The sequence below is a fragment of the Pleurodeles waltl genome, chromosome 12 (assembly GCF_031143425.1).
Source record: "Pleurodeles waltl isolate 20211129_DDA chromosome 12, aPleWal1.hap1.20221129, whole genome shotgun sequence".
NCBI lineage: Eukaryota > Metazoa > Chordata > Amphibia > Caudata > Salamandridae > Pleurodeles > Pleurodeles waltl.
The window spans coordinates 41,459,868-41,480,478 of NC_090451.1; the positions used below are offsets into that span (position 1 = coordinate 41,459,868).

General features: G+C 45.9%; 1 protein-coding gene across 2 annotated transcripts in view; it reads left to right on the top strand.

Moving 5' to 3' along the window:
- The window catches only part of LOC138267477 (uncharacterized), a 229,616-nt gene that overhangs the window by 59,656 nt on the left and 149,349 nt on the right, over positions 1-20,611 (top strand). For both annotated transcript variants that reach the window (XM_069216446.1, XM_069216445.1), the window contains exons 5-7: positions 12,292-12,572; positions 13,342-13,450; positions 18,604-18,966. In XM_069216446.1, the coding sequence (XP_069072547.1) occupies positions 12,292-12,572; positions 13,342-13,450; positions 18,604-18,966 (753 nt within the window). The remainder of the gene's footprint in view (positions 1-12,291; positions 12,573-13,341; positions 13,451-18,603; positions 18,967-20,611) is intronic.

Below are 20,611 nucleotides of genomic sequence, written 5' to 3' on the forward strand. Positions count from 1 at the left end.
CACCTCGGGCGGCAATGGTGCAGCTGGGGGCAGTTCAGAGTTGGGTCCCTGTGTAAGTCAATGGAGATCAGTCCACTCAGAAAGCTGCTGCGTGGGGGAACTGAGAGTCCAGTCTGGGTATTCCACCAAGGGGACTCAGTTCTTGCGATGCGCGGGGACACCATTGGTCCTGTTCTCCTTGCTCAGGGGTCGGCGGTGTAGAGGTGGTTCGGACTGTAGGGGTCCATCCCCGGTCGCAGTGAAGGAAGCCCACAGAAACAGACTGCAGGCGTGGACTGGGAGACCAGTCCGGCTGAACCAACAACAAGTGGGCTCAGGTCTCATGACTCTGGGGATGTAAGGACACTAGTGGTCCTTTTCTTCTCGGTCTGGGGCATCCGGATGCAGAGATGCCATGGTCTGTCGGGTGTCTGTCACCAGATGCGGTCGCTGTTGCGAGGATCCTGCAGACAAACACTACAAGCCCCGTTGGGAAGTCAACAGTGGGCAAGCTCAAGGTGGGCTTCATCCCTGGAGGGCCTGGGAATCATGTTAACACCGTTAGCCCACTTCAGCGCGGGTTAGGTGGTTCGGGTACAGTGGTGATCTCTGGTGTTGGGCTTTTGGGGTCCCGGGTCCTCACAGTTCTTCTTGGGTTGCCTGCAGATGCAGAGAAGCAGCTCCTCTGCTCCAAGGGAGTTCTTGTTGGTGATTTTCAAAGCTTTGACAGCTCTCCTGGTTTCTTGTGGGCTGCAGCAGCAGGACAGGTCAGTTGCTTCACAAGGATCGGGTGCAGCAGGCAAGCTGACAGGTTGGTGCCAGGTTTGTTGTGCTTCTCGGTTCTAGGGTCAGCAAGCTTCTTGTCCACTCCCTCTTTTGTGTCCAGCGAAGATCGTTTTTTCTGGTATCCAGGGCTTGCCCAAATACTCAATTTATGGGGCTTAAAGGGGAGTGAAGGGTAGTAGCCAATGGGCTACATACTCTTGGGGTCACTAGACCCCCTAGATGAACACTTCCTATGGGGAGTGGGCATCATCCTGTCCCAGAATTCCTAATTCCACCACAGACAAGATGGTGGCATTCCTAAGGCTGTGTTCACTTCAGGCTGGTCACCCTAGGGGTGTGTCCAGCCTGGCAGTACAGCACGCCTCCTGCATAGCTAATTTTCCCACCTGTTCAGGTACCAAGTGGGCCCTGGGGTAGGAGGGTCGGCATCTCCCTGTGAGGACAGACAGATCTGCATACCAGAGGTGGTGGGCTTCTTTGAAGCTTCCTGCCTTGGAATACAGATTTCCAGGCCATCCCGTTGAGAGGGATGTGTAACATCCCTTCCAGGGTTCGCTTTGTTTCTGACCTCCAGAGAGCAAAGGATCCAACACTTGGGGGTCAGAATCTCATCTGTAGGTGGCAGGCTGGCTAGAACTAGTCAGTTAGCCCACCAGCAATTGGTAGGTTTTCAGGGGGCACCTCTAAGGGGCCCTCTGGGTATATGTTTTATAAAATGCATCAGTGTAATCAGTGAGGATTTATTAATATTAGTGTTTGATACCAAACTCCCCTAGTTTCAGTGAAACCATCATGTAGCTGGGGAACTCGTATTGACCAGTGTCCAGCACATGAATTTAGAATGGATTCCCTGTTCACTTACTATGTCTAAGAATTAGACAAAGACATAGTAGGGGCATATTTGCTCATGCATATATACCCTTAGCTGTAATATAATGCACCCTGCCTTAGGGCTGTAAGGCCTGCTGTAGGGTCACACTTACAAATATTACATGGAGTGTTAGTTAGGGGGACATGACACTCAAGTGCCCAAGATTTACATGTAATACTTCAAATGAAAGGTATTGCAGGTAGGTACTTTAGGAACTTTGAATTAGCAAAATAGCATATACAGTTTTCACATACATCACATATAGCTATTTTAAAACTAGACAGTGCAATTTTCAACAGTTCCTGGGGGAGGTAAGTGTTTGTTAGTTTTTTCAGGTAAGTAAACCACCTACGGGGTTCAGGTTTGGGTCCAAGGTAGCCCACCGTTGGGGGTTCAGAGCAACCCCAAAGTTACCACACCAGCAGCTCAGGGCTGGTCAGGTGCAGAGGTCAAAGTGGTGCCCAAAACGCATAAATAGTTAAATAGTAAAGCGAAGAGTTCAACAACTTAAAAAAAAAAAAAAAAATACTGGCAGAAAGAATTATTTAATTTTTTACCATTGTAAGGGACGCTAATAAATGGAACTAATTGGACCAAATTTACAACCACATCAACTAATTGCACAAGCCATAAATGGAGAAGGGGTTGCCCCGGTTCCAGTCTGCCAGCAGGTAAGTACCTGCGTCTTCGGAGGGCAGACCAGGGGGGTTTTGTAGGGCACCGGGGGGGGGGGAACACAAGTCCAAACAGAAAGTACACCCTCAGCGGAGCGGGGGCGGCCGGGTGCAGTGTGCAAACAAGCGTCGGGTTTTCAATAGAAAGCAATGGGAGACCAAGGGGTCTCTTCAGTGATGCAGGCAGGCAAGGGGGGGCTCCTCGGGGTAGCCACCACCTGGGCAAGGGAGAGGGCCTCCTGGGGGTCACTCCTGCACTGGAGTTCGGATCCTTCAGGTCCTGGGGGCTGCGGGTGCAGAGTCTTTATCAGGCGTCGGGATCTGAGGAGCAGGCAGTCGCGGTCAGGGGAAGCCTCGGGATTCCCTCTGCAGGCGTCGCTGTGGGGGCTCAGGGGGGGCAACTCTGGCTACTCACGGCCTCGCAGTCGCCGGGGAGTCCTCCCTGAAGTGTTTGTTCTCCACAAGTCGAGCCGGGGGCGTCGGGTGCAGAGTAGCAAGTCTCACGCTTCCGGCGGGAAACGCAGGTTGTTTTAAAGTTGCTCCTTTGTTACAAAGTTGCAGTCTTGGGTGAACAGAGCCGCTGTCCTCAGGAGTTCTTGGTCCTTCTAGAGCAGGGCAGTCCTCTGAGGATTCAGAGGTCGCTGGTCCCTGGGGAAAGCGTCGCTGGAGCAGTGTCTTTAGAAGGGGGGGAGACAGGCCGGTAGAGCTGGGGCCAAAGCAGTTGGTGTCTCCGTCTTCTCTGCAGGGTTTTTCAGCTTAGCAGTCCTCTTCTTCTTAGGTTGCAGGAATCTGAGTTCCTAGGTTCTGGGGAGCCCTTAAATACTAAATTTAAGGGCGTGTTTAGGTCTGGGGGGTTAGTAGCCAATGGCTACTAGCCCTGAGGGTGGGTACACCCTCTTTGTGCCTCCTCCCAAGGGGAGGGGGGCACATTCCTATCCCTATTGGGGGAATCCTCCATCTGCAAGATGGAGGATTTCTAAAAGTCAGAGTCACCTCAGCTCCGGACACCTTAGGGGCTGTCCTGACTGGCCAGTGACTCCTCCTTGTTTTTCTCATTATCTCCTCCGGCCTTGCCGCCAAAAGTGGGGCCATGGGAGGGGGCGGGCAACTCCACTAGCTGGAGTGCCCTGTGGTGCTGTAACAAAGGGGGTGAGCCTTTGAGGCTCACCGCCAGGTGTTACACTTCCTGCAGGGGGAGGTGTGAAGCACCTCCACCCAGTACAGGCTTTGTTACTAGCCACAGAATGACAAAGGCACTCTCCCCATGTGGCCAGAAACATGTCTGGAGTGTGGCAGGCTGCTAAAACCAGTCAGCCTACACGGGTAGTTGGTTAAGGTTTCAGGGGGCACCTCTAAGGTGCCCTCTGGGGTGTATGTTACAATAAAATGTACACTGGCATCAGTGTGCATTTATTGTGCTGAGAAGTTTGATACCAAACTTCCCAGTTTTCAGTGTAGCCATTATGGTGCTGTGGAGTTCGTGCATGACAGACTCCCAGACCATATACTCTTATGGCTACCCTGCACTTACAATGTCTAAGGTTTTGCTTAGACACTGTAGGGGCATAGTGCTCATGCACTTATGCCCTCACCTATGGTATAGTGCACCCTGCCTTAGGGCTGTAAGGCCTGCTAGAGGGGTGACTTATCTATACTTCATAGGCAGTGTGAGGTTGGCATGGCACCCTGAGGGGAGTGCCATGTCGACTTAGTCTTTTTATCCCCACTAGCACACACAAGCTGGCAAGCAGTGTGTCTGTGCTGAGTGAGGGGTCCCCAGGGTGGCATAAGATATGCTGCAGCCCTTAGAGACCTTCCCTGGCATCAGGGCTCTTGGTACCAGGGGTACCAGTTACAAGGGACTTACCTGGATGCCAGGGTGTGCCAATTGTGGAAACAAAAGTACAGGTTAGGGAAAGAACACTGGTGCTGGGGCCTGGTTAGCAGGCCTCAGCACACTTTCAAATCAAAACTTAGCATCAGCAAAGGCAAAAAGTCAGGGGGTAACCATGCCAAGGAGGCATTTCCTTACAGATCCCATAAAAAATGCACTGTGTCTGCGTCTTTAGTTTCCTCACCCATTCTCTTTTCTTTGGAATGACAGCTGTCCACATCTGCTAACTCTCTTAGTCAGGGCAACCCCCAGCTTACCTAGGGAGGTTACCCACAACTTGAGTAACCTCACCATGACCAACAGGGTCAGAGAACCTAGCTTTTCAATTTGACATGGAGTCAGACTACCATGCCGATGACTGTGCAGCCATAAAGGCTAACACCCAGCAGAGGCCACTGACAATTGTCGGTGCTCAGAACCACACCTTTAGCTCTTCACTGACAGGTGAAGGGGCTAACTAGGCTGCTCTGGGTTCAGGGGGCCTGTCTGCTACTTTAAAGTGGTGTGGTTACTACATCATGTAGGAGACACCCTTCTTCCACTCTCACGTCTGTTAGCTAAGGAGCCACCACTTCATGCTTAACAGCTGCCTGACTAGTCAGGTCCTCTTGTGGGTCAGGTAGGGCTTCACCAGTACCACTTGGAGAGTCCTCCCCAGCTGGCACAGGATCTCCTTGGATTATTGGAACTTTGGTTACAATTTACCACCTTTCCTACATGTTATTGTTTTTCTTTTCTTCTGGGGCCTACTTCTACTAACTGTCAATTTAGCACCACCAGATTCCTTGGGAGTGGACTGGCACTCGACCAGTTTATCTTTTGGGCTCTGACCAGCCTCAACAAGGTCATTTCCAAGGAGACAATGAAGGGGAGGTCTGTACTGACTACCACCCTTCTCCAGCTAAGGGACCCAGGTATTTCTAGGGGTACTACAGCCACAGGCCTATCAGTAACCTCCCTTGGGATAGCCCTTACTCTTCTAGTCTCACCTGGGATATACTGGTTTGAGAGCTCCAACCTGTCATGCACAATGGTGTAACTGGCACTGGTATCTGTCATGGCAGTAGTTGAGATTCCATTCATCAGTAGGTGATGAAAGTGTCTGCTTACCTCTGAAATCTCCAGCTCACCTCTGGGTCCCATTTTCCAGTTTACTTAACAGATGGGCTTTTTCCAGTTTAAAGCTGCAAGGACTTTTTCACCTGAGGAATCCCCCTCAAAGGCTAAACTGGAAACCCGTTGAGGCACACTAGTGGGTTTGTTGTTAGTACAGGAAGTGTCCTTGGTTCAAGCCTTACCCTGGTACCTACTTTTGTTTTGTGAGGTCTCTTAGGGCCCACCCTCCTGAACAGGTTTTTGGGGGCCTACAGGGAACTTCTTATCTTAGGTTTTTTAGAGTGGTCTCTTGGGAGGACTTCACAACCCCTTTCTTTTGGTCACCCCCTCCATGACTCTCATGGGACACTCGTTTTTACCTAATGATCCACCTTCTCCAACTTCTGGGGAGATACCAAATCCAGATCCACCAGGTATTGACTCAACATTTTAGAAGTACAATTACTTAATAGATGGGCTCTGATCAATATCTGGGAGGTCATTACCAAGGAGACAATTAAGAGGAATGTCTGTACTGACTACCATTCTTCTCCAGCTCAGGGACCTAGCTATTTCTAGGGGCACTGGAGCCACAGGCCTATCAGTGACCTCCCCTGGGAGCTTAATTCTATATTCCTCACTGGCGAGCCAAAGGCCTCAGTCAGGGTTCCCTTCATGGGGTTATAGGATTCAGTATCTGTCTCATCAAGTGTCAGAAGTGTATCCCTGCACTTTCTGGAAAACAGCTTCCAGAGTATAAAGATCCAGTACTTTTGGTTGAGTTTCCTCACTCTACAAGCCATTTTAAATACTGTAAACCACTTGGTGATATCATCACCTTCTACATATTTGGGGACAATTTTAGGGTGAAACGCTACTTCTTTCTCCCTATTTAAAGAGTTGCTGCCACCAAAGATGGGTCCAAGGCCCATCTCAGTTCTTACTTTTACTTCAGCTAAGAGTTTGGCTTCAAGGGCTACTCTTTTGGCTAGTTTCTCCAGCTCCAAGTCTGGATCTTCTAGTACTTCTCTGGGCCAGCAGGAGCCTAGCAGACCTCCCGGTACACTCTTGGGGTACAGGTTTCTACTTTTCTCTCCTTCTGGAGTATTGGAAAGGGAGCCTTCTTCATGAGTACTGTTTACAGTCTCATTCTCACTGACTATATCATCCTCATAACAGTCATCATTGTTTTCTTGAAGTGCCTGGGCCCTGTCGAACCCAGCAAGCAACTCCTGGAGTTGCACTTTCGTTGGTTGAGGCCCAGGTACACTTTTGCAAGCTTACTGCTTCAAATGAAGTTGCAGGTAAGAGATTAGGTTGAGCTCCTCAACTCCATCCTCCAAGGCTGACATGTTTTAGATTAGTTGGGACCTTTCAAGAAAATACACAATCATTCCGATCAGTTTTTAAAGCCTGACTGTAGGAAGTTGGCTCTGTATGCACTATTTCAAAGTAAGGAATAGTATGCACAGAGTCCAAGGGCTCCCCTTCGAGGTAAGATAGTGGCAAAAAGAGATAATACTAATGCTCTATTTTGTGGTAGTGTGGTCGAGCAGTAGGCTTATCAAAGGAGTAGTGTTAAGCATTTGTTGTACATACACACAGGCAATAAATGAGGAACACACACTGAGACAATTCCAGGCCAATAGGTTTTTGTATAGAAAGATATCGTTTCTTAGTTTATTTTAAGAACCACAGGTTCAAATTCTACATGTAATATCTCATTTGAAAGGTATTGCAGGTAAGTACTTTAGGAACTTTGAATAATCACAATAGCATATATACTTTTTACATAAAACACATATAGCTATTTTAAAAGTGGACACTTAGTGTAATTTTCACAGTTCCTGGGGGAGGTAAGTATTTGTTAGCTTCTGTAGGTAAGTAAACCACCTACGGGGTTCAAGTTTGGGTCCAAGGTAGCCCACCTTTGGGGGTTCAGAGCAACCCCAAAGTTACCACACCAGCAGCTCAGGGCCGGTCAGGTGCAGAGTTCAAAGTGGTGCCCAAAACACATAGGCTTCAATGGAGAAGGGGGTGCCCCGGTTCCAGTCTGCCAGCAGTTAAGTACCCACGTCTTCGGAGGGCAGACCAGGGGGGTTTTGTAGGGCACCGGGGGGGACACAAGCACTGAAAGTACACCCTCAGCAGCACGGGGGCGGCCGGGTGCAGTGTGCAAACACACGTCGGGTTTGTAATAGGAATCAATGGGAGACCAAGGGGTCTCTTCAGCGATGCAGGCAAGGGGGGGGCTCCTCGGGGTACCCACCACCTGGGCAAGGGAGAGGGCCTCCTGGGGGTCACTCCTGCACTGGAGTTCTGATCCTTCAGGTCCTGGGGGCTGCGGGTGCAGGGTCTTTTCCAGGCATTGGGATCTTAGAGTCAGGCAGTCGCGGTCAGGGGGAGCCTCGGGATTCCCTCTGCAGGCGTCGCTGTGGGGGCTCAGGGGGGACAACTTTGGTTACTCACAGTCTCTGAGTCGCCGGAGGGTCCTCCCTGAAGTGTTGTTTCTCCACCAGTCGAGTCGGGGTCGCCGGGTGCAGGGTTGCAAGTCTCACGCTTCTGGCGGGAAACGCTGTTGCCTTTAAGTTGCTCCTTTAGAAACAAAGTTGCAGTCTTGGGTGAACAGGGCCGCTGTTCTCAGGAGTTTCTTGGTCCTTTTAGAGCAGGGCAGTCCTCTGAGGATTCAGAGGTCGCTGGTCCTGGGGAAAGCGTCGCTGGAGCAGTTTTCTTCCGAAGGGGGGAGACAGGCCGGTAGAGCTGGGGCCAAGGCAGTTGGTGTCTCTGTCTTCTCTGCAGGGTTTTTCAGCTCAGCAGTCCTCTTCTTCTTAGGTTGCAGGAATCTGAGTTCCTAGGTTCAGGGGAGCCCTTAAATACTAAATTTAAGGGCGTGTTTAGGTCTGGGGGGTTAGTAGCCAATGGCTACTAGCCCTGAGGGTGGGTACACCCTCTTTGTGCCTCCTCCCAAGGGGAGGGGGTCACATTCCTATCCCTATTGGGGGAATCCTCCATCTGCAAGATGGAGGATTTCTAAAAGTTAGAGTCACTTCAGCTCAGGACACCTTAGGGGCTGTCCTGACTGGCCAGTGACTCCTCCTTGTTATTCTCATTGTTTCCTCCGGCCTTGTCGCCAAAAGTGGGGCCGTGGCCAGAGGGGGCGGGCAACTCCACTAGCTGGAGTGCCCTGTGGTGCTGGAACAAAGGGGGTGAGCCTTTGAGGCTCACCGCCAGGTGTTACAGCTCCTGCCTGGGGGAGGTGATAGCATCTCCACCCAGTGCAGGCTTTGTTACTAGCCACAGAGTGACAAAGGCACTCTCCCCATGTGGCCAGCAACATGTCTCGAGTGTGGCAGGCTGCTAAAACCAGTCAGCCTAAACGGGTAGTTGGTTAAGGTTTCAGGGGGCACCTCTAAGGTGCCCTCTGGGGTGTATGTACACTGGCATCAGTGTGCATTTATTGTGCTGAGAAGTTTGATACCAAACTTCCCAGTTTTCAGTGTAGCCATTATGGTGCTGTGGAGTTCGTGTTTGACAGACTCCCAGACCATATACTCTTATGGCTACCCTGCACTTACAATGTCTAAGGTTTGGCTTAGACACTGTAGGGGCACAGTGCTCATGCACTGGTGCCCTCACCCATGGTATAGTGCACCCTGCCTTAGGGCTGTAAGGCCTGCTAGAGGGGTGACTTATCTATACTGCATAGGCAGTGTGAGGCTGGCATGGCACCCTGAGGGGAGTGCCATGTCGACTTACTCGTTTTGTCCTCACCAGCACACACAAGCTGGCAAGCAGTGTGTCTGTGCTGAGTGAGGTGTCCCCAGGGTGGCATAAGATATGCTGCAGCCCTTAGAGACCTTCCCTGGCATCAGGGCCCTTGGTACCAGGGGTACCAGTTACAAGGGACTTACCTGGATGCCAGGGTGTGCCAATTGTGGAAACAAAAGTACAGGTTAGGGAAAGAACACTGGTGCTGGGGCCTGGTTAGCAGGCCTCAGCACACTTTCAATTCAAAACATAGCATCAGCAAAGGCAAAAAGTCAGGGGGTAACCATGCCAAGGAGGCATTTCCTTACACTGACTATAGTAACTGTAGGAAGCTAGCTCTTTATATGGTATACCAAAATTAGGTATACTGTACAAAGGATCCAGGGGATCCCTTAATAGTGGACAGGGACTTACTCTAGCAATCCCAAGGTGCTGTTTTAGGGAGTAGTGTGGTCGAGCAGGCTTAGGATGATTTGAGAGGAGTGTTAGACACAGTCAATAAATGAGACCCTCCAATTTACAAAAATAATAAGGATCTTTCGCAGATCATCCTGTTGGGAGGGGTGTGCTGACACCCCTGCCAAAGCAGGTTTTCGTTCCTTCCCACCCGAGAGCAAAGTCTCTCACCCTTGGGGGGGTCAGAAGCATGTCGAGTGGTGGCCAGCTGGCTAAAACTAGTCAGTCAGCACCCTGGTAGTTGGTAAGTGTTCAGGGGGCACCTCTACGTTTCACTCTAGGAACGTGTAATAATAAATCCATCACTGGCATTATTGAGGGTTTATTAATCCAAGCTGTTTGATACCAAACATCCCTATTTTCATGGAAGCCATCATGTAGTTGAGGAACTCGTATTGACCAGTGTCCCACACATGTACTTAGTGTCTTCCCTGTTCACTTAGTATGTCTGAGAATTGACAAAGACATAGCGGTTGCAGATATGTCCTCAAATGTAATATAATGCACCCTGCCTTAGGGCTGTAAGGCCTGCTTTAGGGGTGACATAAATATATTGCATGCAGTTTTAGGGACATGGGACACAGGATATGTGCCATGTATGTTTTTTCACTTTTATCTGCACCAAGACACACAGCTTGCAATGGCAGTCTGCATGTGCTAGGTGAGTTGTCCCGAATGGTGGCACAATACATGCTGCAGTCCTTGGGGACCCTCTTTGGTACCCATGCCCTTAGTTACTGGGGTACAATTTAGTGAGGAATTGCAGGGGTTCCAACGGTATTACCAGTTGGGGAACAATTGTACAGTTTTAGTGAAAGAGCTCTGGCACTGGGGACCTGGTTATCAGGAACCCAGTGCACTGTTGATCAAAAATTGCATCAGGTACCAGGCAAAAAAGGACTGGGGGAACTTAACACAAAGCCCTATCGGTTCATATTGGAAAAAAAATAAAAAATTGAAAACCGAAAAAGTATGTTGGGCAACTAAATTCAATTGTGGATTTCTCTGTGGGATCACAGTAGTGACAGAGTGCTACAACATATGCAAAGTCATCTATCTCTCCGCTGTGACACCAGTGTAGGAAGCTGGGTATCTATATAGTGTGCCAGTGTAAGGGGGGACTATCCAGATAGTCAAGGGCAACCCTTATTGGCTGACAGAGGTTAAAATAACCCTAAAGGCTCGCTTTTGTGGTAGTGTGGGTGAGGAGTTAGGCTTATTAGAGGACAGTGTTAAGCACTTAATGCACACGCAGGCAGTAAGCAAGACACACACTCAGTAAAGGAACACCAATATATAAAAATATATAAAAATACCACATACTTTAATATCAATTTAGACGCCAAGGTCACCAGAAACGGGTGAGTACCTTTCGAGATATCAATTCTTACAGTTTTCAAAAGTTGACAGTACAATTTTTGGGGGCTGTAATGTTATCCTTTGGGGTAACAACATGCACTGCATTGGGGCACTTAACAGCAACTTACGGGACTGTTATCTAGGACTTAAGGTGAGTATGGGGCAAGGTTGAAGGCCACACCAACAGGTCACCTAGGGAGGCTCAGGGGCATCCAGGTGCAGAGCTGTGTTATCACCTCCATCAAAAGGATGGCTAGCAGATCTGCATACCAAGGTCAGGGACATCAAAAGACCATGCCGCCTTTAGTATGTGACCCTCAGCCTCCTCCAGGCTGGGGAGAAGCGATGCCCTGCCCTGAGGCCCATCTGGCACCAAACAGGTGGGAAATTAAAGTCTGGATGCATGTTGCACTTGCAAGCTGGACACACCACTAGAGCGTAGCAGCCTGAAGTGAACACAAAGTTAGGAATTCCACCATCGTGTGTGTGTGGAATTAGGAATTCTGGGACAGAGTGATGCCTACTCCCCACAGGAAGTGGTCATCCAGGGGAAGTAGCCCATTGGCAAGTACCCTTCACACCCCTTAACGCTACTAAATTGAGTATTTAGAGGACCCCACTGACACCAGGAATACAGATCAAGTCTGAAGATCAAGAGCAAGTCAAGACTTCATCTACTGGGATCCAAGGGAAAAGGATAGCAGTCCTGTTCCAGACCCAGTCTCCTTCGATACAAGGGGTTTACTACAGCACCCAGGACGATGCAGCGGAGTGCTTCCTTGAAATCAACACCAACCTGCCCATGTGCCCCCTTTTTGCCCTCCACAAAGACAAAGGTTGACCGTGCCTGTATTCACATGCTTGTGGCTCCCTTCCTGCTCTCCACTGACAGCACTGCCTGTGTCCCAACAGCAGCACTATCGCCTCCTTCACAGTGGTCGCGAAGGAGCCCTACCCCTTCAGACATCGATCAGGACAGAATTTAGAATCATAAATGAAGATTATAGTCCCACTGACAGAGCGCTGGCTGACTCTGACTTTGCAGATAAGCACTGTTCTTAAAGTCTTTGACTTGCCGGATTTTCTTTCCTTATGTTTGCTCCCAGTTGAGCATTAGCCATTTTGCCCTGGGATGAACAATGTTCATAATACTATGCGCAGTTTGTATGCTGTTCCCTATAGATACTTAACATGAGTGTCTACAAGAAAAACAAGTGCATCTCTCTAGACTCTTCATCCAATTTGCCTCTCTAGTTAAGTGAATTACAGCAACACTGTCAGTTTTCTTATAAATTATAATTTGTGAGTGTGGGCAGACTTGGTGAATCATACTTTTCTCAGTGCAGCGATTTGTTTCACAAATAAAGTGCTATATGTGATTAAGTAAGTTCCATGTTCTTGTTTCACAGATTCTTAAAAGAAGGGCGAACCGCAGCTTATGAACTCCTTAAGACGAAGTTGTTTGAATTTCAGCAGCAGTTTGGCTCAACTGGACAAATGAAGCAACAAGATTCCAAATCGAAAGAATTGATACAAGAGCCCACAAAACCCCTTCAGAAAAGCCCAAGCTCCTCTAACACTGCCCAAAGTGACTGCTTTGTTGCCCCAATGCTCCCACCTCTACGCAAAAGAAAAGCAGAGCCTGGGGCTCAGGTTGCTCCAACTAAAAAGATTCCTCTAGAAGAGAAAAGTAAGAATACCTATAACCAAACAAAACTGCAGCTGACCAATTCTTTCTTTTTATACAATTTTTCCCTCTGTTATTTTGTTAAAGCGGTATGAACTGCACAAGTGTGTGTTTCGTGTAAATTGTTAATTAGTCTGCTTTCCCTTATCCACCCCCTTCTTCTTCAATGTCTGTATTAGTCGAGCGTCATTCATATGCTAGGAAGCAGTGCTTGCAGCTTTCTGCGCTGTTTTAATCACATAACCAAACTCTTCGCTCAAGGCGTGCTTTCATATCGCCTTGTCACACATTTGGGACCAGTTCCTGTAAGAGGTGGAAAGTCGAATGAAAGAGGTGTGCTTCCAGGAGTAGGTGTTGCATGTGAAGTTGGCATAAAGCAGTTGTGTGGTGAAGTGCAGAGGTTGTGTGGTTTATTGCATTTATTTAAGGTATGGCACATAAAGTGCCATTAAGTTGCTCAAGCTATTCACTGGTGTTTTATTCCATCACACCACATGTCAGGTTTTCTGTTACGGTTTAACTTTGCATTTGAAGAGGTAGTTTTAAGGTTCAAAGGATCTCGGGTGTGTTCTCTCCGCTCCTTCTCCAATCCTAGTCACTAAAGCTGTGCCTCAGAGCTGTTAAATTAAAAAATCAGACAAAGGAATAATCTGAGGCCAGAAAGGATTCTTGTGTTTGGCAAGACAAGTTACTGCACAAATACATAATAATTCCAAACTTCGCTTACGTATTTCAGTTCTCACAATGTCTTTGTTTCTTTTTTCATTTGCAGTTGGTCCTAATACGATGGAGGCAGCAGTGACATTGGCTCGGTTCATTGCCAAGATGGGACCAGAAAAAGAACGATTTACCAAAACTCAAGCTACCAATCCAAAATTTTGGTAAGTTTACCCAAAGTTCCCATTTAATTTGCACATTCATTGGAATAACATCATCAGAATATTGATGGCTTATAGAATGTACCACACAAGTGAATGGTATACTACTCATATAAGGTTATTATGAAAACTCTCCATAGAAGCTGTTCATGTCTTTCCCGAAAGGAAGTTGATTTACCTCTGCTAGAACTCGAATGTATGACACATTCACATATGCAGTATTCTCTTAGCAGTTGTCATTCAGGGTATACTGACATGACACAGGATGTAAATTTACATAGGTGCTTCTTTGCTCCCTAAAATAATTGTAGAAGGGTGTAGTACTAGGAACAGTGTAAAATACCTGCTCATTCCTAGGGCAGACGTTTTTGACCCCCATCAGCCATGGACCTCCGCAGATCCTGTAAAGGTTTTCTATTTGACTGTGGGAAATGTACATTGCTCAAATAACTCAACTGATGGTTCTATAAAAGGCTGTGCAACTCTCTGGAGTTGCTACTTTCTTTCACAGTATAGAAAATGTTATCAACGGGTGAAGGCTTTGTTGGTGTCACGTATATCTTAGGCAGCAAGCAAGGTGAACCTCTTTGTGGGCTTTGCAGTTAAATATTAGTTTATCATCCTAGATTATTCATTAATATTCATAAGCTTTCGGTAAATCTGCCTTTGTGCAGTATTCTGGAATTCTTTCATTGTCGGAGAGAAATCTTTTAAATTGCCAAAGAAGCCTAGACAAAGAACACTTTCTTTTGTTTGCAGCACTAAACAAACAAGTGGATTTATTAAAAACACTAGAAAATTGAAAATGGATTTTAAAATATGTCGAACAGCATTGTGACACAAATTGTTTTTATTTTATCGCTTATAAAAGGCAAAACTAATGAAAATCAATTGTTGTTAACGCCATACAGCCTCATAGAATGTGAGAAACTGCATGGTTGCTTTAGGGCAACCAAGGAGAGACATAGACTGCCAGAATACATCCCAATCACAGTTTGTCCCTCAGTGCATGTTTTTGGTTTTTGTGAGTGAAGTCGGGTAAACAAAGGGTTGCGCTTGCCCTCTTGTTTGTTCACAGATTGCCCTCAGCTCCTAGACATTTCTGGTCACGTCCGATCTCCCTCACGCAGCAGTGATGGACATTTCCCAGTAGAGAGCTCCCCATCCATACTGGGCTGCTTATGAACGCTTTCTGCTTTGGTAAATAAAATGACTTGTGCTGGACTGTGCAAAAGAGAGCAAAAAGGGAAGCCACGCTACGCTGCCCTGTTCTCTGAGAGAGACGGAGACAATATGATAGAGGGATGGAGCCCTTCCTATTTTTTCCGACTCATCATGAGTGATGGAAACCACATTACCTTCCCTTGCCTACATCACCATGGGAAACAGTCTACTCTCCTTGACCGGCAGAGAGCCTTGAAAGACAGTTTACTTTTCTCGACTGAGGAGAGGGCAAATCAGCCACCCTCCCCTGGAGAACATCAGACACCATTTAGTGCCACCCCAAGTGAGCCTTCCGTTTCAATCCCCTATCTTTGAAAGCAGTGGAAAACTTTTTGATACTCCCTGCGATTCTCTGAACAGCAGTCTAATCCATTGTAGCTCACCCATCCTGGAAGCACTGAATAGTATTTCACTCTCATCCCCCTTCCCTACCGCATCCCCCCCCCAGACTAGATTCTCTTGGCCTTTGAGCTAGGCCGCACTAACCCAGCCGAATGTGTGGGTCCATCACAGTCTGTGCAGTGTAGCTGGCTGCTCAATAACTGTTTGTGATGATGACTGAAACATTAAATTGTGTATTGTTCCAGCAGATTTCTACAGTGCATAAACATCTACTCTGTCTTCCTTTTGTCAAAGTGAGGTGGCCTTATGTGAGGGGAAAATTTTAAAGCAAAGTGTTATAAAGGCGAAACGGGGAGGAGATGAGTGTAGGAGTCTTTATCCAGAGTCTCCATAAAGATGAAATGAGGAGGAGATGAGTGTAGTAGTCTTTATTCAGCGTCTCCACTTTCCACTTCCTTCAGCTCCCTGTCACCATTCTACTCACCACTCATCCACATTCTAACGTAGGCTGCATTCCTCAACAGAAGGAATGTACCACCTGTGGGAACAGGTGGGGGAAAACACAAGAGGAACAAACCATTATACACAAAGAGAAAATAACAATTATATGCTTGTGATGTGAAAGGCTACTTAGAAGAAATTCTCTGCTGAATATACAGGGAGTGCAGAATTATTAGGCAAGTTGTATTTTTGAGGATTAATGTTATTATTGAACAACAACCATGTTCTCAATGAACCCAAAAAACTCATTAATATCAAAGCTGAATATTTTTGGAAGTAGTTTTTAGTTTGTTTTTAGTTTTAGCTATGTTAGGGGGATATCTGTGTGTGCAGGTGACTATTACTGTGCATAATTATTAGGCAACTTAACAAAAAAAAAAAATATACCCATTTCAATTATTTATTATTACCAGTGAAACCAATATAACATCTCAACATTCACAAATATACATTTCTGACATTCAAAAACAAAACAAAAAAAAATCAGTGACCAATATAGCCACCTTTCTTTCCAAGGACACTCAAAAGCCTGCCATCCATGGATTCTGTCAGTGTTTTGATCTGTTCACCATCAACATTGCGTGCAGCAGCAACCACAGCCTCCCAGACACTGTTCAGAGAGGTGTACTGTTTTCCCTCCTTGTAAATCTCACATTTGATGATGGACCACAGGTTCTCAATGGGGTTCAGATCAGGTGAACAAGGAGGCCATGTCATTAGATTTCCTTCTTTTATACCCTTTCTTGCCAGCCACGCTGTGGAGTACTTGGACGCGTGTGATGGAGCATTGTCCTGCATGAAAATCATGTTTTTCTTGAAGGATGCAGACTTCTTCCTGTACCACTGCTTGAAGAAGGTGTCTTCCAGGAACTGGCAGTAGGACTGGGAGTTGAGCTTGACTCCATCCTCAACCCGAAAAGGCCCCACAAGCTCATCTTTGATGATACCAGCCCAAACCAGTACTCCACCTCCACCTTGCTGGCGTCTGAGTCGGACTGGAGCTCTCTGCCCTTTACCAATCCAGCCACGGGCCCATCCATCTGGCCCATCAAGACTCACTCTCATTTCATCAGTCCATAAAACCTTAGAAAAATCAGTCTTGAGATATTTCTTGGCCCAGTCTTGACGTTTCAGCTTGTGTGTCTTGTTCAGTGGTGGTCGTCTTTCAGCCTTTCTTACCTTGGCCATGTCTCTGAGTATTGCACACCTTGTGCTTTTGGGCACTCCAGTGATGTTGCAGCTCTGAAATATGGCCAAACTGGTGGCAAGTGGCATCGTGGCAGCTGCACGCTTGACTTTTCTCAGTTCATGGGCAGTTATTTTGTGCCTTGGTTTTTCCACACGCTTCTTGCGACCCTGTTGACTATTTTGAATGAAACGCTTGATTGTTCGATGATCACGCTTCAGAAGCTTTGCAATTTTAAGAGTGCTGCATCCCTCTGCAAGATATCTCACTATTTTTGACTTTTCTGAGCCTGTCAAGTACTTCTTTTGACCCATTTTGCCAAAGGAAAGGAAGTTGCCTAATAATTATGCACACCTGATATAGGGTGTTGATGTCATTAGACCACACCCCTTCTCATTACAGAGATGCACATCACCTAATATGCTTAATTGGTAGTAGGCTTTCGAGCCTATACAGCTTGGAGTAAGACAACATGCATAAAGAGGATGATGTGGTCAAAATACTAATTTGCCTAATAATTCTGCACTCCCTGTATATGTGGTTGGTACATTATAACACAAAGCATTTCAGGAACATAACTCTCAGAGAGCTGCTCTGTGCATCAGTCTCTGCTGCACTAGGAGGATGGAGGGCAGGTCAATACAGAGATTAAAAAGAAGGTTGTTATGATATGTAGAACGTCTGCTTGTTAGTGACACCTGAGTGAACAGTTGTGTACATTGGAAGACAATGATTTCACATACCTTCACCATCCTGTTACACTATTTAATTTGTTTGTTCCGGGATATTTATTTTATTGCTTATATCTTCCATGCCAGGAAATAAAAAGATCCCATATTAACAATTTTTCTGGTTCATTGTGGGTAATATGAAGTGTCACTTTACTTGAGCTTAGGCTACGTTGAAGCTTTCAAAAAGAGATGGCGGTTGGAGTAGCAGGAGCTTTGGCTCACCAGACCCTGGTTACCCATGGGCCTTTTGTCTCCATCTTGTCAACAGTGTACCAGCATGCACCTTTACTACATTCCCCTGGGTTGACTTTTTATATAAATTGGAGAATAATGAGCTGGGTCTGATGGCCACTGAGTTTAACCTACAGAACTAGGGGCACTTCAGGGGTAGCCCGTTGGTGACTGGGTGCTGTACAAAGTCTCTCCAGCGCACATGTTATTGCCAGTTGTACACAGATCCAGTTACCATCAAAGTGAACTGAAAGCCTACATCTGTGTCCTTGCATCCTGATCTCTGATAATGGCAGCTTCTTTCTGTTGACTTATAAGAGCAATATCTGGAATGAACAATTCTCTTTTGTGTTCTCTAAACCCTTGAACATGGTCACGTATTTGTAAAAACAAATCTAGGGCCATTTGACATTCAGAACATGCATAAAATTGGCATATTATTTGAAACTTCACCTTACAATTGCTAGTTTCATTATCTTGCTAGGTCTGTGAGCTGCAAACAATTTAATTTGTCCCTATTACCTTAAATAATATAACCAGGACGCCCCAAAAAAGAAAGCATAATACTTTGTCACAATTATTATGCACAATGATAAACATTGAAAGCACATAAAAATATTCCATGTGAGAACAAAAGAAATTAGTATTCATTGTTGCTTATCATATTCTCAAATTAACACAGTTAACATTTGAAACACTTACATTTGGTGTTGGAAAGCTTCTTTTTGCAAACATATTGGGAAATTGCAACCTGCTGTACTCTTTCAAGACTACTGGTCTAAATGTACACACCTTTGAGTTTTATCAGACTTGCAAGGGGCAATAAAGAATATATAAACCTTCTTCTTATGGTTGTTTAAATATACCAGCTTGCTGTTTTTAGTCAGACTCCTTATGTATGAAAGAATGTGTAACTGTTAAATTATTTATCTGTTTGATAGGTTTCTGAATCAAAAACACCATCCAGCTTACGAATTCTATCAAATGAAGTTAGCAGAGTTTACCAAGGCCAGAGAAGGCTGTGAGCTCTCCAGTTTGAAAACACCAGTGACATTAAAATCCAGTACGTTGGAAACAACCAAATCGTCGAACACTGAACCTACAAGTCCTCTAAGTCAAGCTGCAGAGAATCCCAGTGCTCTGCTGTTACTTTCAAAGCGCTATGATTCGGATGGGAAAGATGTGCCATCTAGAGGTCGTGCACCACATGACGACGGACGTAAAGCGCAGAAATCTCAACTTCAAAGGAATCCTTCAAATGCTGGACATATGTCTATAGAGAAGGATCTGCATGTCTGCATCAGGTCACTATGAAAATGCTCCTTACGTATACCTGTGTGCTAATTATTCAATAATGTGTGACTTTTCCAGTTCTCGGTTTTCAAACAATGGCATTTTATCACTTAAGTAGGATGGGGAGCAAAGGCAGTCATTACTCTGTATTGGAGATAAGTGTGCCATCATACACTTTATAAGGTGCTTAGATTCAGGCCCCTATGTACCGTTCGTATGTGCTTAGACCATTGGAAGGTGACTGTGGTAGGAAGGCAGACAATGGTGCTTTACAAGGCAGCAAAAGCAGCATCTTTGGGAATCTTCTTTAAAGTCGAGTAGTCCTCCAAATGACAACCAGAAGCTAAATTAGTTACTATCTGGTCCTACTCTATTAGAAGTAGTAAGAAATTAGAAGTTGTCATTTCTTGCCTGGTTTTCTCTAATCGATTTGCTGCGGTAACTTTATACTTTCTCTTTAATATTAGGATGTGTCAGGTGATTTTCTCTTGAGGTTATCTCAAAGTCATGCTTGGATTTTTGTAATTCTGAGTACCAGTGTCTTACTTCCTAGAATTTGAATAGTTTGAAATATATATTCAGAGTTCTAGGGCTAGAGCAGTCTTTGGCCGTGGGTAGTGCTGGTTTGCCTCAGCATGCATTCGACATCTGTACTGAATTCCTGTTTGGAAAATAATTGTTTTTAAATCTCTTTGTATTTTTAGTGGGATCTCATTTAGACCCCACCCAACCTTCTTGCCAAATGATTTATTTGCTCTTCCCTGAAGCACATACGATGCTTTTCAGCTGCAGATCTATTGGGGAGGTAGACCTTTTAAATTGCACCTTGTGAAGCTAGGCTGTATCAGTTTTCTTGTTTAAATTCTATGATTTTTCAATCACCTCCAGTTTGTCATTCGCTCATTTACAGTTCCAAGAGGCCTTGTGTTGTATGTCACACTTAATAAATAAGTGATATAGGTAGACGCAGGAAGCCAAGATAGACCCACGCTGGGAGGGTGGCTTTTCGTGAACGAAGTTAGGGGTTGTACCTTTAGTAGTCGCAGCCAACAGTGGGCTGCAGTGATGCAGCACAGTAGTGGCGCATAGCGGGACTAGGCTGGCTTGTACTAAAGACTTGGCATTAAATTACTTGCACCTCCAGCTGCCTCCTGTTAGATTCCACAGCAACGAGCTTTTCTCTGGTGTACCAAAGGTTGGTTTTGATAAGTTAATCAAAGAAGGTTTATTTTAGATTCAAATGTCCTTGAGAGAAGTGTGCACCTGCTATGACTCTCTTGCAGTCATCATGCTGCTTATATGGTTCTGTCACTAAGATGACAACTTTCAGATGAAATATGATTGCAAAGAAACTACAGTAATGAAAGCACTTTAGCACATATTGTTTTTGATCACCTGACAATGAAAGAAATTGCAGTATATTTATTTACCCTAGCAGGAAACCAAAAGCAATGTAAAATAAACAGTAAAGTTGTAAAAACTATATTTTTCCATAGAGTAATAGCGTAAAAGTGATAGGGGTTGGTAGGTTTGTGTCTATGAGTTAGGATTAGAGTAGGTATAGGATGAGTGAAGAGTTGTATCTGGTAAGATTCAGAGTTTTGAAAAATGTTTTCTTCATAGAAATGTTGTATAGGACTTTTGCTGTTATTGTTC